Here is a 19,466-nt window from a genome sequence, read left to right as displayed (position 1 = left end):
ACACAAATGCATTTTATTTTTTGTAAAAACAAAAAAAATTGCATAAATGACACAAAAAGAAGCAAAAATTACAAGAAAGTGCAAAAATAACAGCAAAAAATGTGACAGTAACAGAAAAAGACACACAGACAAAAATTATAGATTCACAGAAAAAAAGATACAACGATGAGAAAAAAAAGAAAAAACAGAAAAAAAACGAAAAAAAACCCCAAAAATGACACAAAAAGAAGCAAATATAACAAGAAAGTGCAAAAATAGCTGAAAATGTGACAGTGACAGAAAAGACACAAAGATAAGACAAAAATTATAGATGGACATTAAATAGATACGATGGAAAAAAAATAAATTAAAAAAAAGCAAAAATGACACAAAAAAGACGCAAAAATAATAGGCAAAATGACAGACAGACACAGACGCACAAAGACAAAAATTACAGATGGTCAGAAAAAGATGCAACCATGAGAAAAAAAAAAAAAAAAAAAAAGAAAAAATAGCAACAATGACACAAAAGGTGCAAAAACAACAGAGATGCAAAAAAGATATTAAATGCAATCAAAATGCAAAAATCTCAGACAAAAGAGACAAAAAAACCCACAAAAATAAATGCAAAAATGAGGCAAAAATAAGCAAAAAATAAAATGATGAAAAAATGACAGACTTAAAGGACAAAAACAAAAAGATGGAAAAGCAAGACAAAAATATGGAAAACGTTAACATTACAAACAGACACAGAAGGTAAAGAAATATGAAAATAGGACTCTTAAGCACTATTATTTAATTAGTAAATTTACCAAATTAGTTTCAATATCAAGGTTTAGCTCTACAATTTACTAATCAATAAGTCAAACAGTGGTTTTAGAAAACACAGAAAGACTAGAAATCTGCAGTGACAGTGAAGCCAAATATACAGAAAATTCATTAAAAAAATGAAACAAATAAAAGGTGCATGTTAATGTTCAGATGTGCAGAACCACACCGTCAGTAAGTTCAGCTCTGTGTGAAGCATTTAGGTTTGATGCTCGAGGTACAGGGGTTAAATGATCTCCTGTCACTCATTAACCGGACATTTCCTAACCCATTTCTGTGACGACGTCCTGCTGATTATTGTCTGATCAGATGGTGTCACATTTCCCTCCTCTGAATGTCATTAAAAGCCTCCTCCTGCAGCGACGGACACAGAAATAGAGCCGTGGCCCAGTTAAACAACCCACTTAGAGGAAAAACACACTTCAGCTGCAACCTTCACATGGAGGACGACTGTGCGATGTTGTTTTTAGCTCACACCGCTGGCGTTTCCCTGGTTCTCCTGTTTGTGTTTTGTGAGGATGAGATTTGGAGCGTCGACGCTGGTGGCCACTCTTTATTTTTACCAGACCGCCACTGTTTTGTTTGTCAAATGAACCGAAGCAACCAAACGTTTTCATTAAGACGTGCAGTGGCCTGTTTTACAGAGTTCTGTGACCTCTATCTGACCAAAAAAAACTGCATCCTGTGGAAAGAAAATTGGCTTCAATCTACACTTAACCATCTGAACTCCAAGCAGCAGTTTCTGGGAGTATTTTTTGGGCTCCTGTTGCATTATTCCTCACCTTGGGTTCATTTTTCCCTGCAATATAAAGTCCTGCACCCTCTATGGAAACAGAACAGCCATGAAGGAGAGAGAACTCAGATGTCTTCGGTGCAGAATGACAGAGAAAAAATGAGACAGAAACAAAAGGAGATGCAATCGTGACACAAAAAGACAATAATTACAGATAATTACAGATCGACACAAAAAGATGTAAAAACGACAGAATCTCAAAAAGAACACAAAAATTACAAAAAAATGCAAAAATGGCAGACCATAACTACAAATAGACACAAAAAGAATGCCAAAAATGACAGCGTCACAAAAAGAACACAAAAATACCAAAAAAGAATGCAACATAAAATGCTACAAAAACAATAGACAAAATGCACCAAAACTCAAAAAGAAGCAAATAGACCAAAATTAGATTGACAAAAAGATGTAAAAATAAAAGACAGCAAGTAAAGATAGACACAGAACGAAGCAAAAATGTCACAAAAAAATAAAAAGATGCAAAATAAGAAAAAGATGCAGAACAATAAACACGTACAGACATATACAAAAACATGCAAAAATGGCACAAAAAAGAGAAAAAAAACTGTTTAGCAGAAGCAGCTCTAGAAAGGAAATAAACCTGGTGAACTGAGAGGTGGCGGTTTCATCTGATTGATTCACCTGGAAACAGTGAGGGGGCGGAGCTATACAGAGACAAAATCTATCAACAGACACAGAAAGATACAAAAATAACAGACAAAAACTACAGATATTATACTACTTTAGATTGGGGTGAAAAATGAGCCCACGGTGAGGAAAAATGGGAAACGGCACACAAAATTCTCTGAGTTCAGATCGTTAAAAGACGGATAATAGGCAGAAGCAGCTTACTCCGTATTTGCTCTCCTTAGTCGAAGGCGAACCAAAGTATCTCTCTGAGGAGGCTGAGGCTGAAACAGAAAAAAACAAGAAATGTTGAAGGAATAGTCACCAACACCAAGAAATGATGTTTACATGTCCAGTTGTGGCGCCTATAAAGCAATTTTCCTGCTCTGCCTTAGTTTGAAGCAGATGCTCCACAGCACCACATGGCTCTATTAAGCTATAATCACATTCAGCAGGATTCTCAATACTGACAACTGAGCACAGCTTTTTATCCTGAACGTCAATAAGCCTGGATTCCCCATAGCAGAACTGGAGGGTAATTAAAGTCACATTACCCTGACAATACGCATGAAAAAGATCATGTAGGATAAAGAGCCACAGCGCTGCAGCAGGAGCAGAGCTAATAAATATTTCCCTGCAGCATTGAAGATGATCTGAATCCTGGCTCACCGTACAGCGTCCAGTCGGTGATGGGAGCCTGAGCTGCTGCACATCTGATTGGGTTGTCCATGGACTTCAACATCATCAGGGTGAGGTAGCCACCGTAGCCCTGCTGGAGATGCTTCAGATTAGCTTAAAGACCTACAGTACACCTGGTAGAGTAGGTGTAGCTGGGAAACCTGGAGTCCTGCATTCATGTGGATGTTACCAGCCACCTAAACATTAGTGCATATAGCCACATTTCTACTCCTACTACTATCATAAAAACTAATCTTAGCCACATTACTATAGCCTTCTACCACACCTACCACTATCAAAGCTAACATTAGCCACATTACTACTGCTACTACTACAATAAAAACTAATGTTAGCCATGTTAATATTATCTACTATTACTATTACCACCAGAGCTAACTGTAGTTACATTTCTACTGCTACTATCATTAGCTTTGTTTCTACTGCTATTGCTACTACCATCAAAGCTAACACTAGCGATATTACAACTGCTACTACTACTGCTTATACTATTGCTACTACTACTACAATCAAAGCTAATGTTAGCCACATTACCCACAAAATGCACTAACACAAAGGATTTTCCTCTTGCTGTTGAGGCATCACCACTGGGTGTTCAGTTCATCAGATGCTGGGAGTGCGTGAAGACTCTTATGTTTACTCTTGCCGCAGAACATTTGGGAAGTTTTTCTCGTGTCTTAAGATTTTACAGTTTAGCAGAAGCGGCTCGATAAAATAAAGAAACCTGGTGGACTGAGAGGTGGTGGTTTCTATGTAGAAACTGAGGAACCAATCGTAAACCAAAACTCAGTAAAAATTGATTTTCACCATATGTCTCAAAAATAAAGAACAATACTGATGCGTTGCCCCACAAGCTGCGTTATATTCTTGTAATTGATCAAGCTGGAGCTAATTTTACCAATTGACAGGCTGCTGGAAATTTTATTTTACAACTTCTTGACGTTTTATTTGTAAAGTCTAAATCTGCAACATTCCACCTACGTACTACAGATGAATAATTCACTTTAAAACATAGCAGAGTGGGAGGATGAAGTGGAATAAAACAACAACACTATTAGCCCACAGCAGTGCTCAGATCATTTAGGGAGGTCTCCATAGTGGACATTTCTAAATGTTTTTGTCTCTCCTTTGCCTCATAAATGATCCTGTTAGCATTAACCAGGTGTTATCTGAAAAGTGAAGGTCTGGTTAGTTCACAGTCTGACCCACGAACCTCTCCAAAGACTCCGACACGAGTGCGATCGATGAACGGCAGCCTCGCCAGGTATCTGAAAAAACAGAACAGATGCCGTTTTGACAAGCAGACATCAAGCGAACTCAGAAAAAACAAAACAATGCGTTCTATTTTCACATTTTGTTCCACTGAGCTGAAGCAGCGTGAGTCAAAGGTGGAAGCTCAAGGAATTACTAACAGAAGAATGTGATATTTCCACTGATCGTGTAAGATGAAAACATTAAATAAGGAATGTTAGACCAGATCACGCTCACTGGTTCTTCCACACAACAAATCAAACAATCTGGAATTCTGCTGAGCTTCCACACTGATATGAACAGACGCTGCAAACTGGAGCGAAGGCCGATGCTACGTACTGCAGAGCTGCAATCTGGTCATCGGCGTCCACGTCGCCGAGCCGGTGATGAACCTGCTGTAAGATCCTGAGGAGACACAAAGACGAAGTCACACAAAGTCTAACCTGGAGCTTCAGCAGTACAAATCCTGCTTCAAACCCCAGAAATCTTCACCTCTGACCCCTGAAGCCCGACCCCCTGCCGTCCAGCCGGGCCACGATGACCTGATCCGACCCGACCAGAACCCGATCCCAGTCCAGCCTGAACTCCTCCGTCACCACCTGGTCACCTGGAGAGCTGCCGCTGTCGGATCAATACAAAGATAACTCCCATCTACCCTTAAAGAAACACTTTGTCGCTGTCATTTTACATCCAATGGGCAAAGTTTCAGAGGAATAAACTGCACAAAAAACTCCCAGTCGCTTCTGAATTATAAAAATGCTATTTTCATTGTAGGTAAAGTGCTTTTTTTCTAAAAAGAGCTGCAATTTTGGTTTTGACAATGCGGAAAGTACAATATTTCCCTCTGAAATGTAGTGGAGAAGAAAAAGGAAGCAACATTAAACAGAAATGACTCACAAAAGTATGACTACCTCAAAGCGTGCGTACGTTACTTTTCTCCGCTGCCTAAAAGTACTCAAAAGTAAGCGTACAGGGTTAGTACTGGACAAGAATTTAACTAGCAAGCAATTCTTGACATAACAGGTAAAGAGCAGTTTGTGTTTCTGTTTGTGTTGTGTATATTATCATGCACCATGAACCTCCTTAACTCAGCTTTATTAGCATTTTATCAACATTTATGTGCCAGTTCTACAAAAATGCAAAGAGTTTTTTGTATTATAGTAGTGTGAGTGTTAGGATATGACATTTGTGTTTCCTTAGGATTTATTTTCACAGTTATTGAGTAAAAATGTGTCCAACAGCCTGCAGCTACAGGGGAGTGTTTCCTTTTCACTTGTCCTTACCGAATTTGGCATTTGAAGCTCGCCGATTAATACGAATGGAAAAATGCAAATGTAATAAAGCAGAGACGGCTTACACAATTAGAAGGAGGCCATAGAGGGAAGACTCGGAGAAGTCTGGAGGATAGATGAGCTTCAGAGGCAGCTCTGTGAGGAAAAACACAAGAGAGGTGACTGAAGGAGGATCGGAAACACAAAAACAGGTGCAAACACTCGCGCAATTTACTCTGCAAGACGCTCAATTAGCACATGAAGCTCACGCTAACACAGCTGTTCAGTGCTGATAATTCCTACCAAAGTTGTCATTAGCGATCATCCGGATGTCAGTTTGAACCGTCCTTACGGTCTCCAGCGCAGATCGCAGAGGGAGGTTCTTCTCCAAGATGAAATAGGCTGCGAATGACAAACCCAGTTTATCATCAACAGATGCAGCAGACATGCATTAAAGGAACTGAAAGCTCAGATATGGAAATCAGTGATATCTTGTGGTGGATTGGCATCTTTTCGTGGTTGTTTTACTAATTTTGTGGTGCTTCTTTATCTCATAGTAGTGGTTTTGCACCTTTTTGTGGTTGTTTTGTGTTTCTTTGTGTTCATTTTGCACCTTTTTGTGGTTGTTTTGCACTCTTTGTGTATATTTTGCACATTTTTGTGGATATTTTACATATTCTGCAGTAGTTCTTTATCTTTTTGTGGGTGATTTGCATCTTGTTGTGGTTGTTTTGTTTTTGCTGGACGTTGATCAATCTGTTAATTTTGTTGTCGACTACAGTAAATAAATAAAGTTTTTTCTCATCTCATGTTAACTTATAAATGTCCTGTTTTGTTTAAAAAAATAAAACACAACAGAGGTGTAATTCCATCTTGAATTCACAGTTATTAACTTTGTCCTGTCTCAGTGTGACAGAAGAAGCCTTAGTTTATGAGTCAGAGCGTTTCAGGATGACGAGGAAACACAAATGATGCCGTTTGTGCTCATCGATTCGAGTTCGTCTCTCGGAGAGGCAGCGAAGGTGAACTGTGGGGTCTAGCAGAAGTAAAGACAATACAGACAACAGCTCACATGAAATATTCAGCTCCTCATGCAGGAGCCATGAAAGGCAGGACGGCATTTTTATTTTATAACCGCAAATCTACAAAGTCGGCCAGCGTCCTGCACAGTACATGCATTAATAGAAAGAACATGTCTCTCAATATGCATCGTTTCATGGTTCTTTTGCAACTCGCTGTGACTGACTTCTATGCTTTTCAGTTGCTTTTGTGTTTTTTTCGCATCTTTTGTCGCTGACTTACACATTTTTATGGTTGTTTTGCTCCTTTTTGTGGTTGCTTTGCATCTCTTTAAGTAGTTTTTTCATATTTTTGTGAATTGTTTTGCATTTTTGTGGTTGTATAGCAGCTTTTGTCATTGACTTTTCTAACGTTCTGTGGTTCTTTTGCATCATTTTCTCGTTCTATTATATTGTTTTGTGATTTTATTACATTTTTTTGTACTTTTGCATCTTTTGTGGCTGTTTTGGATCTTTTGGATCCCTTTGAGATTGTTTTGCATCTTTTTTAAGTAGTTTTTTGGCTTTGACTTGCATTTCTTCGTGGTGGTGTAGCATCTGTTTGTGGTTGTTTTTTGTTATTGTTGGTTTTGTTTATCTTTGTGGTTGCTTTGCATCTTTTCATGTCCTTGCTGCCTCGCCGTGTCAATGAACAGCTACACAAATCAGCAGTTTTCTCTTCATCTATCATCTTTTCCTGCACATTTTTAAATAAATGTGAACAGCAACACTGATGATTAATGATGAAGAAGAGATGAAATGTGCCAATTTAACGTGTGATACAAAACATATTTAACATTTTTAAATGTGCAAATTACCAGTTTAGTCTGGCGCCGCATCAGATGAAACAGCTGCTCGTGTTTCCACACAAGTGACATGATGACGCTTAATTGCTGAGAACTATTTTCCATTTCAGAGCAGACACACAAAGACAAAAATGGCTTCACACAAAGCAGAATAAAGTCTACTTACAGTCCACGTTGTCGAAACTTAGAAGCAGCACAGCTGGAACTCCGGGACCTGCGATGAAAGAGGGTGAAATATGAATAGAAAAACGTGCTGCTGATCATTTTCCATCCTGTTTTGAGTGCATGTCGACAGATTTGGAGGCATTTTTCTGAAAAATAGTGGCCAATTGTGAAGCGATTATCCAAAAACCAAACACGGGGAAGCAGATTTTAGTTTTATGCTTCACCTATTAGTGCCTATTTATTCACATCTTACATTTTTCAATAAATCTAAGCTCATTTGGTCTGATATTTCTATGTGTCCGTTGTATTGCTTTGTGTTTCTTTGATATCTCGTCTCAATGCCTCTTAAGTCTTATGTAACAGACTGAATAATCAAGTCCTCCATCGCCTCCAATCATCAACAAACCTCTTGTTGATGTTTATCTCTGCAGGCTCAAATACTGTGCCGATGTGATTATAATTAACCAGAGTTTTACCTTTTTAATGGCTTATGAACGTTCTGCAACTTATATAACACGCACCAAACACATGGAGGATTTCTGGCCATAAACGAGACTCCAGCAAAAAATAATAACATTATTTGTACAATATTTTTGGAAAATAAATCTTGAGATCCTGACTACATCTCTTAATGTGTTGCATCTTTAACATCTTATTCAGATTGTGTTTCATAGTCTGCTGTTTTGACTGTACAGCACCTTGTTCCATCTCCTTGTTTTTAAAATGGTCTTTCTAAATTAATTTCACCTTATTCAGCTGACTGAATAATCAGGTTTTGCAGAGGTTCCCATCATCAACAAAGCTCCTGCTGATATTTATCCCTGCAGGCTTAAATACTGCGCTGATGTGATTATAATTAACCACAGTCTGACCTTTGTTTGACCTTTGTTTGACCATAAGAAGCTTATGGAGCTGCTGAAAGTTACACAATCTTCACTGAAAACATGGAGAGTTTTTGGTACAGTGACACGAGTATCACAGTCCTGATCAGGTTTGTAAAGCCCAATAGAAATAAATAATACAGGGAAATCTGTAAAACAATAGTTCAAAAGGTATTCAATATTTTTTTTATCCTTAGTGTTGAAAATAAATAAAATTATAGAATATATCTTTCAAATAAAATAAACACCTGTAAAGTAAGGATGTTTTTTTGTTGATTTAAATACAGTTAAACTGTAATTTATGGTCACATATTATTAAAAAAAAAAAAAAATCACGATTCTAATGTGGATAATTTAGACTTTTTTTACAGTTAAGATGTAAATTAATACCTTTTTCTGTAATTTTAATCAATATTTTATGTAATTAAACAAACCTGGGAAATAGAAAATGGAATATTCTGCACAACCCAAATGCTACAGAAGTTCCTCTCCAATATATAGAACAATATAATTTGGTATTTTTCTGATAAAATTTGCTTCAAGCTAATTTATTTTTTGCAGACATGTACAATGAAGTGCTTTTAAGCTTAGATTTGGTTACGTTTTCCAACCAAACAGCACATCACAGATGATTAGTTCAAGGACAATCAAAAAGTTAAAAATTGGAACATTCTTTCTGCTTTCGGGTGATTTTTCAACAAGATAACACATCTTTAAACCCTGCTGACTATTTTTGGGGTTCAGAAGGTGAAGATGCTCATTTTAGAGGTAAATAGTTGGTGAATTTCTCTGACCTTGACAGTGCAGGATGGCGTGCTGAGCATCGGGGCTGACGTCGGCGTCGAAGAAGGTACAATCCTCCCTCAGACCACAGGTGAGGCATCGCCGTGGAAACAAACCAAGTGTTGACACGCTGTTGAAGGAAAGAGTTGACACGAGCTCAAAAAAGCAGAAAGAAACCAGTGACTACGGACACGTATTTACTGTTAAACCACAATGTGTGTGGTAGTGTGTCTCACCTGTATAAGTGTCTTTGTGCTGCGGCGTCCTCGGTGCTCAGAAAGTATCTGTGGAGGAAGCAGAGCAGCTGAAGTAGGACAAGGTCACGCAGCCATTATGCTGCACTCGTCACTGCGTTTGCTCGGCCGTAAACACACATTTATACCATCATGAAGGCTGCAGCTCACATAGGAAACTGAACAATAAACATTTACTTGCATTTAACTGCATAACAGATATCATTAGTCCACCTAGGAGTTATGCGACGATCGGCGTACGTGAACCTGTCTGTTAGCAACATTACTCAAAAACAGATGATGTTGTCATGTATGGTAGTATAACGTATAGTAATTTATCGTATTGAAACGAGGCCTATCATCTCATATTGTATGTAGCAGACTGCATCATAATGTATCATATTTTAACTTATCCTACCATATGGTAACATATCATACATCATATCGCAACTCATGTCATTGAATGTTATTATAAGATTGCCATAAATGTCATATTGTTACATAGCATATTTTGGATTTTAACATTGAAACACATCTTGTTATTACTCCACCAAGGAATGCAGCGGAGTTATGTGACGATCGGCATACGTTTGTCCTTCCGTCTGTTATTCCATCTGTGCGCAACATTACTCAAAAACGGACAAACGGATTTGGATGAAATTTTCAGGTACGGTCAGAAATGACACAAGGACCAAGTGATCAGATTTTGGCAGTGCTGCGGCTTATAGTCTGGATCCACGGATTTGTTAAAGATTTCTGTATCATTGTGAGATAGCGGCACAGCATCACTGTAACTATGACAACAAGTGAACACTATGTCAGCTGCCTGCTAATGATCACATGATTGCGATCCTACTACAAATCCACCGGTGTGGACTTATCGGAACTTATCCGTCAGAAATCATACAAGGAACAATTGATTAAATTGTTGGGGTGTTTTCGAGTCCCATCAGTTCCCGCCGCCGTTACATATTTAGGTCACATGATTCAGTATCCATACATAACGTCCACATGCATAACACACGTTTGTGCTCAGTGCAAGGTCATTTCTTATTAAAGATTTCAGCCATCAGAAATTCTTCTTCTTCTTCTATTTACTAGGAAAAATGTCATAAAACAAGAACAAACCCAATTCTGTGCATTGGAAAACTGTCCTCTTGTCCCATCCTCTGCTAGTATTTTCAATGTGCATTTTTAGGAGAGTATCATAATTACACGCTAGGCAATAACAAGTCACAGTCTGTTAAATTATTCATTTTCTGAGGAGTATTTTTCAGCTGTGGGAGGCGTCTGCACATCTTCCTGTCTGTCTGTCTGTCTGGGCAGCTGGTGTGTTTGCTGGAGGGCAAAAGCTCAACTCCATATGCATAAATAGACTAAATCTAAAAAATAAAATGGAATACACATGTGCATGATTTACATATGTATGAATATATACAGGGCATATTAAAAGTATTCTCCCATTTTGGAAGTTTTCCTCTTTATTGCCTTTCAACATCAAATCTTGGTTAATTTAATTCAGCGTTTTTGATCAGAATTTACAGAAAAGACTCTTCATTGTCAACGTGAAAAGACTCACTAAATTCAATAGTTTTTATACATTTTCCAGCATTATGAGGATTTTTGCTTCTTCAAGTACTTGCTTTTATGCACCCACGTGACTTTCAAGGCAGAACTGTTACTCGTAATTCAGTGTATTATGTGTGTTTTCTAAAAGTTGAACTGAAACTCACATGATCTGGTTGTTTTCATCGTAACCTACGATTTTTGTCACCTCCCAGTCTCCCGATGTTAGGTGGCGAACTTCATCCTGACTGCTTCGTAACTGAAAGAGAAATAGGCAACTTGTTAAACTGCAGAATTTGTCTAAGAATCAGGAGATTTTTAAGTTTTCTTAAGTACTACGGTAATTCTTTGACAAGTGATTGTACATCGATGGGTGTATTACAAAAACAAACTGCTAATAGCTCATTCAGTGTACTTTAAAGGGTCCTAATTTGCAAAAACTCAAATAAAATGCAGGATTTAAAAGAGAATCAAAGTATTTACACATAACTTGATAGCTTATATATTGGTTTTCAAACATGCCTGGTTGCTGACATTAGGAAAAACATTCTTTAGTTCAATGTTTTGCACATAAAAAAGCAGCTGTTACAAAAAATAAAATCCAACTTAACCCCAGTAGAAGCCAACATCCACAGTTTAACATGTAAAACAAGTTGTTCATCAACTAAAAACTTGCTTATTCATATATTTAGTATAATTAAAGACACTATTTGTGTCCTGTTAATGCTACATTTTACATTGCATTCCACGTTTACTGCCTCTTTTGCTGTTTTGGTTAAATGTTAAACTGTATTTCATGCCTTAGTACTCTGTGAAGAGTTGAATCTAATCCACAAAAACTAAAGTTTTTCTCATATAAATGCAGCTCTTACAAATATTTGCAACTTCTAGGAAACAAATATGTTAAATTAGTAGCGTTTAGTCCACAATATGTACAATTAAGGTACATGTGCAGGACTTCTAAACACTCTCTTTCCTCATCAAAAACTAATTTTAACTGTAAAATATTAAAATAATACATTAAAGTTTCTAACTGGGGTTATATTTTCTTAATCATACTTGATATTTTTGTTCATGTAATGGTCAGAAAAAGGAGAAAAAGCCTTGATTTTTGTAATAAAATATATTAATATCAAAACAAAATAGACAAAATACCACAAAACAATAAAAAGTTAATAAAAAACAAAGCTTGCTTATATGGAATATTGAAACAAAAGTAAGAAAAACTGTAAAATGTTTAAACAATATATCAAGTCTGTAAAATGAGGGCTAAAATCTGTAGCAGAAAGGGGTTAAAATACAAAGACGTCTTTCCAGAGTGGATTTAACTTAAATCACTGGAGGGGCTGTGAATTTGTAGAAAAGCAGCAGGTAAAAGTGGCTGGGATTAAAATCGCTGCCCAGCTCTCACAATGATAAAATCACCTTGTCTCCCTCAGAGAAATAAATCCAGCCTCCACTAAGAGACTTATTAGAGGATTTCTGCTGTGATTCAGACACGAAGAAACGTCTGCTTGCCTTCTTGGTGAACATGGTGATGTGGTGGAAATCTCCCTGCCCTCCTTGTTTCACCGGCAGCGTGAGGAAAAACCTGCTCCTGTCCTTGGAGAACAGCGGTTCTTGTCTCTGCAGGCAGAAAGTCAAGATTTTACAGGGTTCTGCCATAAGAGTGTGGACACAGTGGATATGACACTAAAGTCTCAGCTTTAATTTGAGAGAAAGAACTTTGTGGGACTTCTAACCATTTTAATGAATCCCAAAACCACCCAGCAGGTTTGGAAGGCATGTTATTGTAAGAAAATCGAAAAAAAATCACTAATCTTACACCATTTATCAGTCATGAACTACAAAAACAGAATAGTTCTTGGACAAATCATGTGCAGTGCGTGATACTATCGGAAAAGGTAACCTAATTCCAGCTCAAAATTGTGATACATGATCAAAATGATGTTATTCGACAGAAATAAAGCATTTGCTCTAAACAAATTTTGTAAAAAAAAAAAAAAAAAAACAGAAAATTCTGAACTTGTCGGTGCAATTCAGAAGCCATTCATGACTCAGCTGTGGCAAACAGTCACGTGACGAAAATTCATACAGTTTTCAGGTGACCTGCAGGCAGTGAATGAGAGACAGAGATAAATAAAATTCACTGGATCAATTAAATAAATGCAGCATGGCTCAAAAACAGTAAACATACATATATATATATATATATATATATATATATATATATATATATATATATATATATATATATATATATATATATATATATAGCCATTTTTTACAGTAATGGAGACAAAACTGTCAAAAAAAGCAACAAAATGACATAAATGAGACACAAATTGAGTAAAACAAGACATAAAGCAAGAAAAACGAGACACAAAACCAGTCATCAACCATTCAAACGAGACATGACACAATAGTTGGTCTTTTCTATGTTTACAGTTTCTGGCTGTTACATTGTGTAATTTTCATAATTTTTAATAAAAATAACCCATCTTTCCAACCTGCAGCTGGGTTTTGGAGATCAGAGGGTTAAGATCAGCATCCTGCTCAGTGATAATTCTGAGTTATCATCTTTTCGCCTCTTTCTTCTTGACAAATTAACAGTTTCAGGTCTTTAAACAAAAATTGAAAAGGCATTTTTTAAAGCACAGTAATAGAAATGATCGCACAACCTTGGGAGATCACGCCAACCACATTCAATGAGTAAATTTTCTTTGCAAATCTGCTTTATTTAATTCACACTGGAAGCTTTCCAAGCACGAAACAAATGAACTGTGTCCAGCTGCTCTTAAATAGATTTGGTTGCAACAACTCACACATATCTTTTTTTTTGATATTTTTCCAAGTTAAAGCTGAGACTTGTCACTTTAAAGTCCTGTGATTTTATGCTGTGCTGTTGTGTATTCAGGTTTACCTGTCTGGGCAGCCAAGTGTCTGAAGAGTCCTCGTGTCTCTGAATGAAAGAACAGGAAGTAAAATACAACAGTTAGCATCAGTACATGCATTGTGGAAGTTAATCAGATGCACAAAAGGTTAAAAAAGCACATTAAGTGGTTAAAAGAATCATTCTACTTTGTTTTATCGTGTTGTATGAAGGTATGGGTGCCTGATTTAGTACATTTATTATATAAATGTGACTTCAACAAACTGAAAACATTCTGTTTTCTATTATTTTGCTTTGTTTTGATGCCCACACCCATAGATGCAGTTGGTTGGAGTTTGTTGTCTGAGTTATTACATGTATTTACTCAGAATTTTAATTTTTACACTGTTAGGCCATGCAGGAAGACAGGAAATGAAATAAATACCTTTAATCCCTTTGTGCAATGCAGTGTGTGTACATGTAAAACAAGCTGCTTATTAACACATTATCATTATTAAAGACTCAAATCATTGTAAAATTATTGTTTTATGTCTGTATTACAGCCATTTCTAAAAGGTTTAACGAAAGGTTTAGATTCAATTGTGACTTTATGATACTTTGATTCTATTAATCTGCATGTAAATTGTATTTAAATTGTTTTGTTGTTTTGTTATGTCTGTTAATTTGCGCTCTTCTTGGAAGAGAAGAGATTCTTAATATCAAATAAATGAGCAACTTCTGAGCTACAAATATGTAGAATTAAAAGTTTGTCAGTGCTGCTGTTGGTTTGCATTAAAATAAATTTGTTTTTAAAGTTATCGTTACAGCTAAATGCACTTTCTGTTAATTAAAGGTCATTTAAAACTCCCACTACCAAAATATAAACCTGAGTATACACAAATAAAATGCTTAATTCAATTATAAAATGGTTTATTAGTGCTTTTATATCTAATGGTACAAAGGATTTCTTTGGTTTAATGCTTTGATTATACAGCAAGATGTTTCTATTGATAGAAGTGGGGTGGACAAAATAATAGAGATGCCTGTTAGTGCTGCAAACCTATTGGACACGCTCAAAAATGACCAGGAAGTTCCTCCGCAGGACTCTCTCCAATTGTGTTTTGGTTTAGAAACTAGAGCTACAGTTATGAAACATTTTCTCTGATAGACTGCAGACGTTTGTACGTATGAAGGGCAGCAAATTAAATCGAATCCACCACCTGAAGACAGGCTCCGATGGTGGCGTCGCACACGGTTAGCAGCGAGGCGTTTTGTGGCCGGTTGATCCACCTCACAGCGAGATGAGTGTCGCTGATCCACTTCACCATGGTGACGTAGAAATCCCTGCAGAGGAGGCGCAGACAGGACAGTGACATCAGCAATTTTGAGTCTTTTTTTGCGTGTTTTTGTGCGTCATTGTGCGTCTTCACCTGAGTCTGAGCTGATCGGGAGGCTGCAGCTCCTGAGTGTGAGTCCCACCGAACACGTTGACCACCGACAGCTTCACCGCAGGGTTCGTCTGACCAGCCTGACGGGAGGAAAGATATATTTAAGTCTTTATTAATCCCACAGCGGGGAAACCTGCAGTAATACAGCAGGATAGTGCACAAACACAGGAACATCAGTGAGAAATAAAAATCTTTTTCCTCTACATGTGGAAACTAACAATCCTGCACATATCTAGATATTGAAAAACAATGACAGTGAGTAGAAATGTTGGCAATGCACAGATTATTACGTATGTAGGGAAATTAATATTGTACAGAGTTTTAAATATAAAACATTCTTATTTCACAGATTTAATTGTGTTGATGTGAAATATGTAAGTTTTATGCCGTTTCAAACAACCTTTGCTGATTGCGGTTTGATTTATTCAATCATACATGATATTTTTGTTTATGTAATGGTTAAAAAGAATTGTAATATGTCCTGATTTTTATCAAACTGACTGTCTGAGCCAAGAAAAGCTAATTTTATACAATTCTGATTACAATTTGAGTGGGTTTTTTTTACATTTATTTAGTTCCTCTCCAGTGTCATTAAAAAAAATCTAATATCATAATAAAATACTACAAAATAATTAAATACAAATACAAACAAAGCTAAAAACAGTGTCAGGTTAATCTCTATAAATAATAAAATTGTTGGGTCTTGATTGTAGCTGATTTAACAAGGTAAAAATCAATAAAGTTTGACAAACTGTGGGCTGTGTTTACAGAGCAGAGAGGAGACATTAGAGGAAAAATGTTTTTTAAAAAATCAAATATGTAGAGTATGTAGAGCCATTATTTTTCACACCTATGAGTAACTGGAAAAATGGAGTCGATTCCTTTTTTTTTTTTTTTTTGTTAATTTTGTAAAAACAGAGGAGCCAGTTGTTGCAGGATACATTAAGCATGACGAAACATATTTCTAAAATTGATGTGGAGAGTTTCTGTGAAATTAAATATTAACAGTTTAATACCTAAAGCATGTGGAGTCTCCATTTCTTTTCCAGTATTGGTAACACCTTGAAAAATCCTGAACATGTTTATTCCATCTTTATTTTTTCACTTTTTGTAAAATAACAAAGAAGTGCAACATTTTTACTGCCTTTTTTATGGTGTCTTAGTTCTCTTTACTTCTAGTCATAGTTGTCTTTTTTATGGCGTCTTAGTTCTCTTTACTTCTAGTCATAGTTGTTCTGGTTCCATAGAGATATAGGACTTTTTTGCAGTTGAAAATGAACACACAGTGAGTTAAAAAAGGTGACAGGAGCAAAGAAAAAGAGTCAGTGTAATTAAATCAGATGTACTCACCAGAATCGGGGCCTGAAGGGGCGGCTGTTATTGCTAGTCCGCTAAGCTAGGCTAGCTAGCTTTTAGCAGCACTTGATTACATGATGTTGTTGTGAATTTTTTCTCCACTATGTTTAGTTTCAGATGCTGTATTCTTTGTTATTTGTGATTTAACAAACACAAGAAGCATCCAAATAGATTTTTTTTTAGATACAAGACAGAAAGAAGGCATGTAATGTAGATTTCGCTAACGCTAGCTCACCAGCTAGTTGACGCTAGTGGCTAAAACATGTCCATTTGATGCGCAACATGGGTCAAAAGTGAACCAAATCAAATGGAAAATGGGTATCTCCTGACTCACACTGCGCATAAAAGGGTTAATAAAGTAGAATAAATAGTGTAAAGAAAACGGAATAAACTGGTTGAATCCAGCTCACCATTGGGTAGGGGTACTGCAGGCCTCGGGGGTAGGTGCTGCCGGTGAACTGGGGCAAAGCCATGTTGGGAACCAGAGAGTCATTGATGGTGAGGAAAGCCAGTCTTTCTCCGTCAGGTGACCACCAGTGGGCCAAGTGTGAGTGAAGAATCTCCTCTGACAAGACAAACACAAAAACATCTCTAAACGTTTTTCTATCTGCCTTCATTTTCCCTTTTTTTCTTGCTCTGACTTGATAATCCTCAAGGCTCCAATGATGATACGACGCTCATTTTGTCAGATTTATAATAAAAAATGAGCTTGTTGTTGGTTTCATTTCACTTTTTCTGGAAGCTGTCAACTGAGTTTTCTGCAATACTACATTTTATGTCAAATCTAATTAAAAAAAACAAGGCAAAAACACAATTACACTGACTAGAAACTGTCAATTTAATGTCATTCCACAAGTTTTTCCCAAAAGCGGTGTTTAATTTAATACAGGAATTTAAACCTAAATTTATATCAATTCAACATTTTGTCTTCAAATTGCAATGCTTGCTTACACACCTGTAGAAAAACCTCCCGCTTTTTCAAGAGTAGCTGTGCAGCAACTTTAATTTTCTAAAGCTTACGTTTTAGGCTAAGTGTCTCCATTTGCCAATAATTGGTTCTAAATTACATTGTAATTTCTAGCTTATGTTTCAGGAGATTATTCTGAACTCAAAACCCAACAATCTCTTTTTAAAAAAACTGCCAAAAAAAACAAAAAAAATCATCGGAATTTTGACTTTCTGATGGTCGTTGAAGGAATATCGGTGACAGAACAACCAAAGTGAAACTAAAAATCAAGATATTTCACTAAACTGACTATTATACTGCTACAGGAGGTCTTTTCTGTTAGCTATGGAAACTTTTCTTCAAAACTATACATGTATTTGAAGCGATATTGAGATTTTAGATCAAAATGATGACATTTTCTCACTTTATTCCATAGTTCTCATTTAAAAATGTACCAAAAAACAAAATGAGGCAACAATCTGATGACAAAAATGCTGCTTCTGGTTGTTGATATTATTGCTGAAACTTGCTCTGCTCTTTAACTGTCAGAAAATATCCATTGTAAAGGTTACCGTATAAAGTAAAGCTTAAATACGCAGCTCGCAGTGACTCTAATGTTCCCAGACTGCTCCCTGTGCAAACTGCAAACACCATCAGCACATTACTCAATATGTTTACACAGCGACTTAATGGATTGCCGAGGCTTGTTGTTGATTTTCCATCGCCAGTCTGCCGAGTTTGTCTAGTCTGCTCTGCTGCATTTTTAATACCAAAGACAAATCTTTGAAAAACCAGAAGATTCATGCTGAAACCTGAAACTGTAGCTTCAACCAAAGACCACACAGCGTTGGTCTGTTTGCCACCTGGCAGCTGAAAAAGGCAGAAAACCTCGAAAACTTTCCTCAAACTGAAGATCTCCACCAGCTACCATCATCAGGATATTGACAGATACATCAAAAATTTGTTTTTCTACATTACCGCTACTGGAATTTGCATGTTATTATGGAGAGACGAGTGAAAAGAGGTCAGTGAGCCAAAAGCAATTTGCCAGTGCAGCTTCAATGCAAACTGCAAATATGTCAGTGTCACAAATGGCCGCTGCATGTGTTCAGTTCTCTTTAATCAGCCAAGAAGAGCCAAGAAAACACATCTCATATTGCAGATTTAGTGCAACCATCCATGTTCCTATGTATATATAATGAATTATCCACTTTAAAGATCTCTTATTATACAAAAAACTGTATAAATTCGGTATTGTTCACACAGTAGATGAGTATAGTTTCATTAAACTCGCAGCCGAGGCCTCTGCTACCAGATTAAACTATCATTACAGGGTTCAATATTCATTTATGTAATGCAGTGTCCTCAACAGGGGATGAATCTGGAATACAAAAATAATCACATTTAAAGACCCAAACCCTCATAATCAACATGTAATCTCATAACAAGCTGTGGCTTCTTGTTGTGCAACCAACACGAAAAAAAAAAAGATTTAAAATCTCACTCTTACATTACTAAAAATGGAGCTGAATGTTTGTGGATTTTTTTATTCTGATCCCACATTCATAAGAAACACAGATTCTTGTGTTTAATCCAAAAAAGTTGAAGAAAGTAGTGATCAAGTGCAAAAATATACACTTCTGGAGATGGAAAATATATCTAAATTTAGATAACAAAGGCTAGCAATTTGACAATGCAGTAAAAAAAACACTTAGACAGTAATTATGCAGATGAAATACATCTAAATCTAATAAAATTAATACTGTAGCTTTTTTTTTTTACTTGGAAGAGCCATGAATTACACTTTTATCTGTATTTATTTTATGTAGCTCAGACTTTCACTGTATTTAAAAGGGTAGATTGATGCTTTCTCTGTCCAGAATCAGATTGTAAGGTGTTCAAAATGT

At 36.5% G+C, this 19,466-nt stretch overlaps 1 protein-coding gene across 6 annotated transcripts in view; it reads right to left on the bottom strand.

The window, feature by feature from the left end:
• Window positions 1-19,466, bottom strand: part of LOC111581945 (inactive dipeptidyl peptidase 10-like) — an 82,591-nt gene that overhangs the window by 12,668 nt on the left and 50,457 nt on the right. For 5 of the 6 annotated variants that reach the window (XR_008600823.1, XR_008600824.1, XM_055008447.1 and 2 more), the window contains exons 9-24: window positions 17,024-17,178; window positions 15,240-15,337; window positions 15,030-15,153; window positions 13,861-13,899; window positions 12,456-12,563; window positions 11,105-11,196; window positions 9,375-9,422; window positions 9,150-9,268; window positions 7,476-7,523; window positions 5,749-5,847; window positions 5,532-5,601; window positions 4,667-4,795; window positions 4,514-4,579; window positions 4,137-4,191; window positions 2,897-2,999; window positions 2,453-2,511 (exon numbers count right to left, since the gene is read on the bottom strand). Coding sequence is in view for 4 of the 6 variants with exons in the window: in XM_055008447.1 (XP_054864422.1) it covers window positions 2,453-2,511; window positions 2,897-2,999; window positions 4,137-4,191; window positions 4,514-4,579; window positions 4,667-4,795; window positions 5,532-5,601; window positions 5,749-5,847; window positions 7,476-7,523; window positions 9,150-9,268; window positions 9,375-9,422; window positions 11,105-11,196; window positions 12,456-12,563; window positions 13,861-13,899; window positions 15,030-15,153; window positions 15,240-15,337; window positions 17,024-17,178 (1,412 nt within the window). In the remaining 2 variants the exon portion in view is untranslated. The remainder of the gene's footprint in view (window positions 1-2,452; window positions 2,512-2,896; window positions 3,000-4,136; window positions 4,192-4,513; window positions 4,580-4,666; window positions 4,796-5,531; window positions 5,602-5,748; window positions 5,848-7,475; window positions 7,524-9,149; window positions 9,269-9,374; window positions 9,423-11,104; window positions 11,197-12,455; window positions 12,564-13,860; window positions 13,900-15,029; window positions 15,154-15,239; window positions 15,338-17,023; window positions 17,179-19,466) is intronic. The other variant, XM_055008449.1, reaches the window with a different exon arrangement.

Source organism: Amphiprion ocellaris, chromosome 24 (assembly GCF_022539595.1).
Source record: "Amphiprion ocellaris isolate individual 3 ecotype Okinawa chromosome 24, ASM2253959v1, whole genome shotgun sequence".
Lineage (NCBI taxonomy): Eukaryota > Metazoa > Chordata > Actinopteri > Pomacentridae > Amphiprion > Amphiprion ocellaris.
The sequence above is the reverse complement of the archived record's forward strand: the minus strand, read 5'-3'. Positions and strand labels throughout refer to the sequence as shown.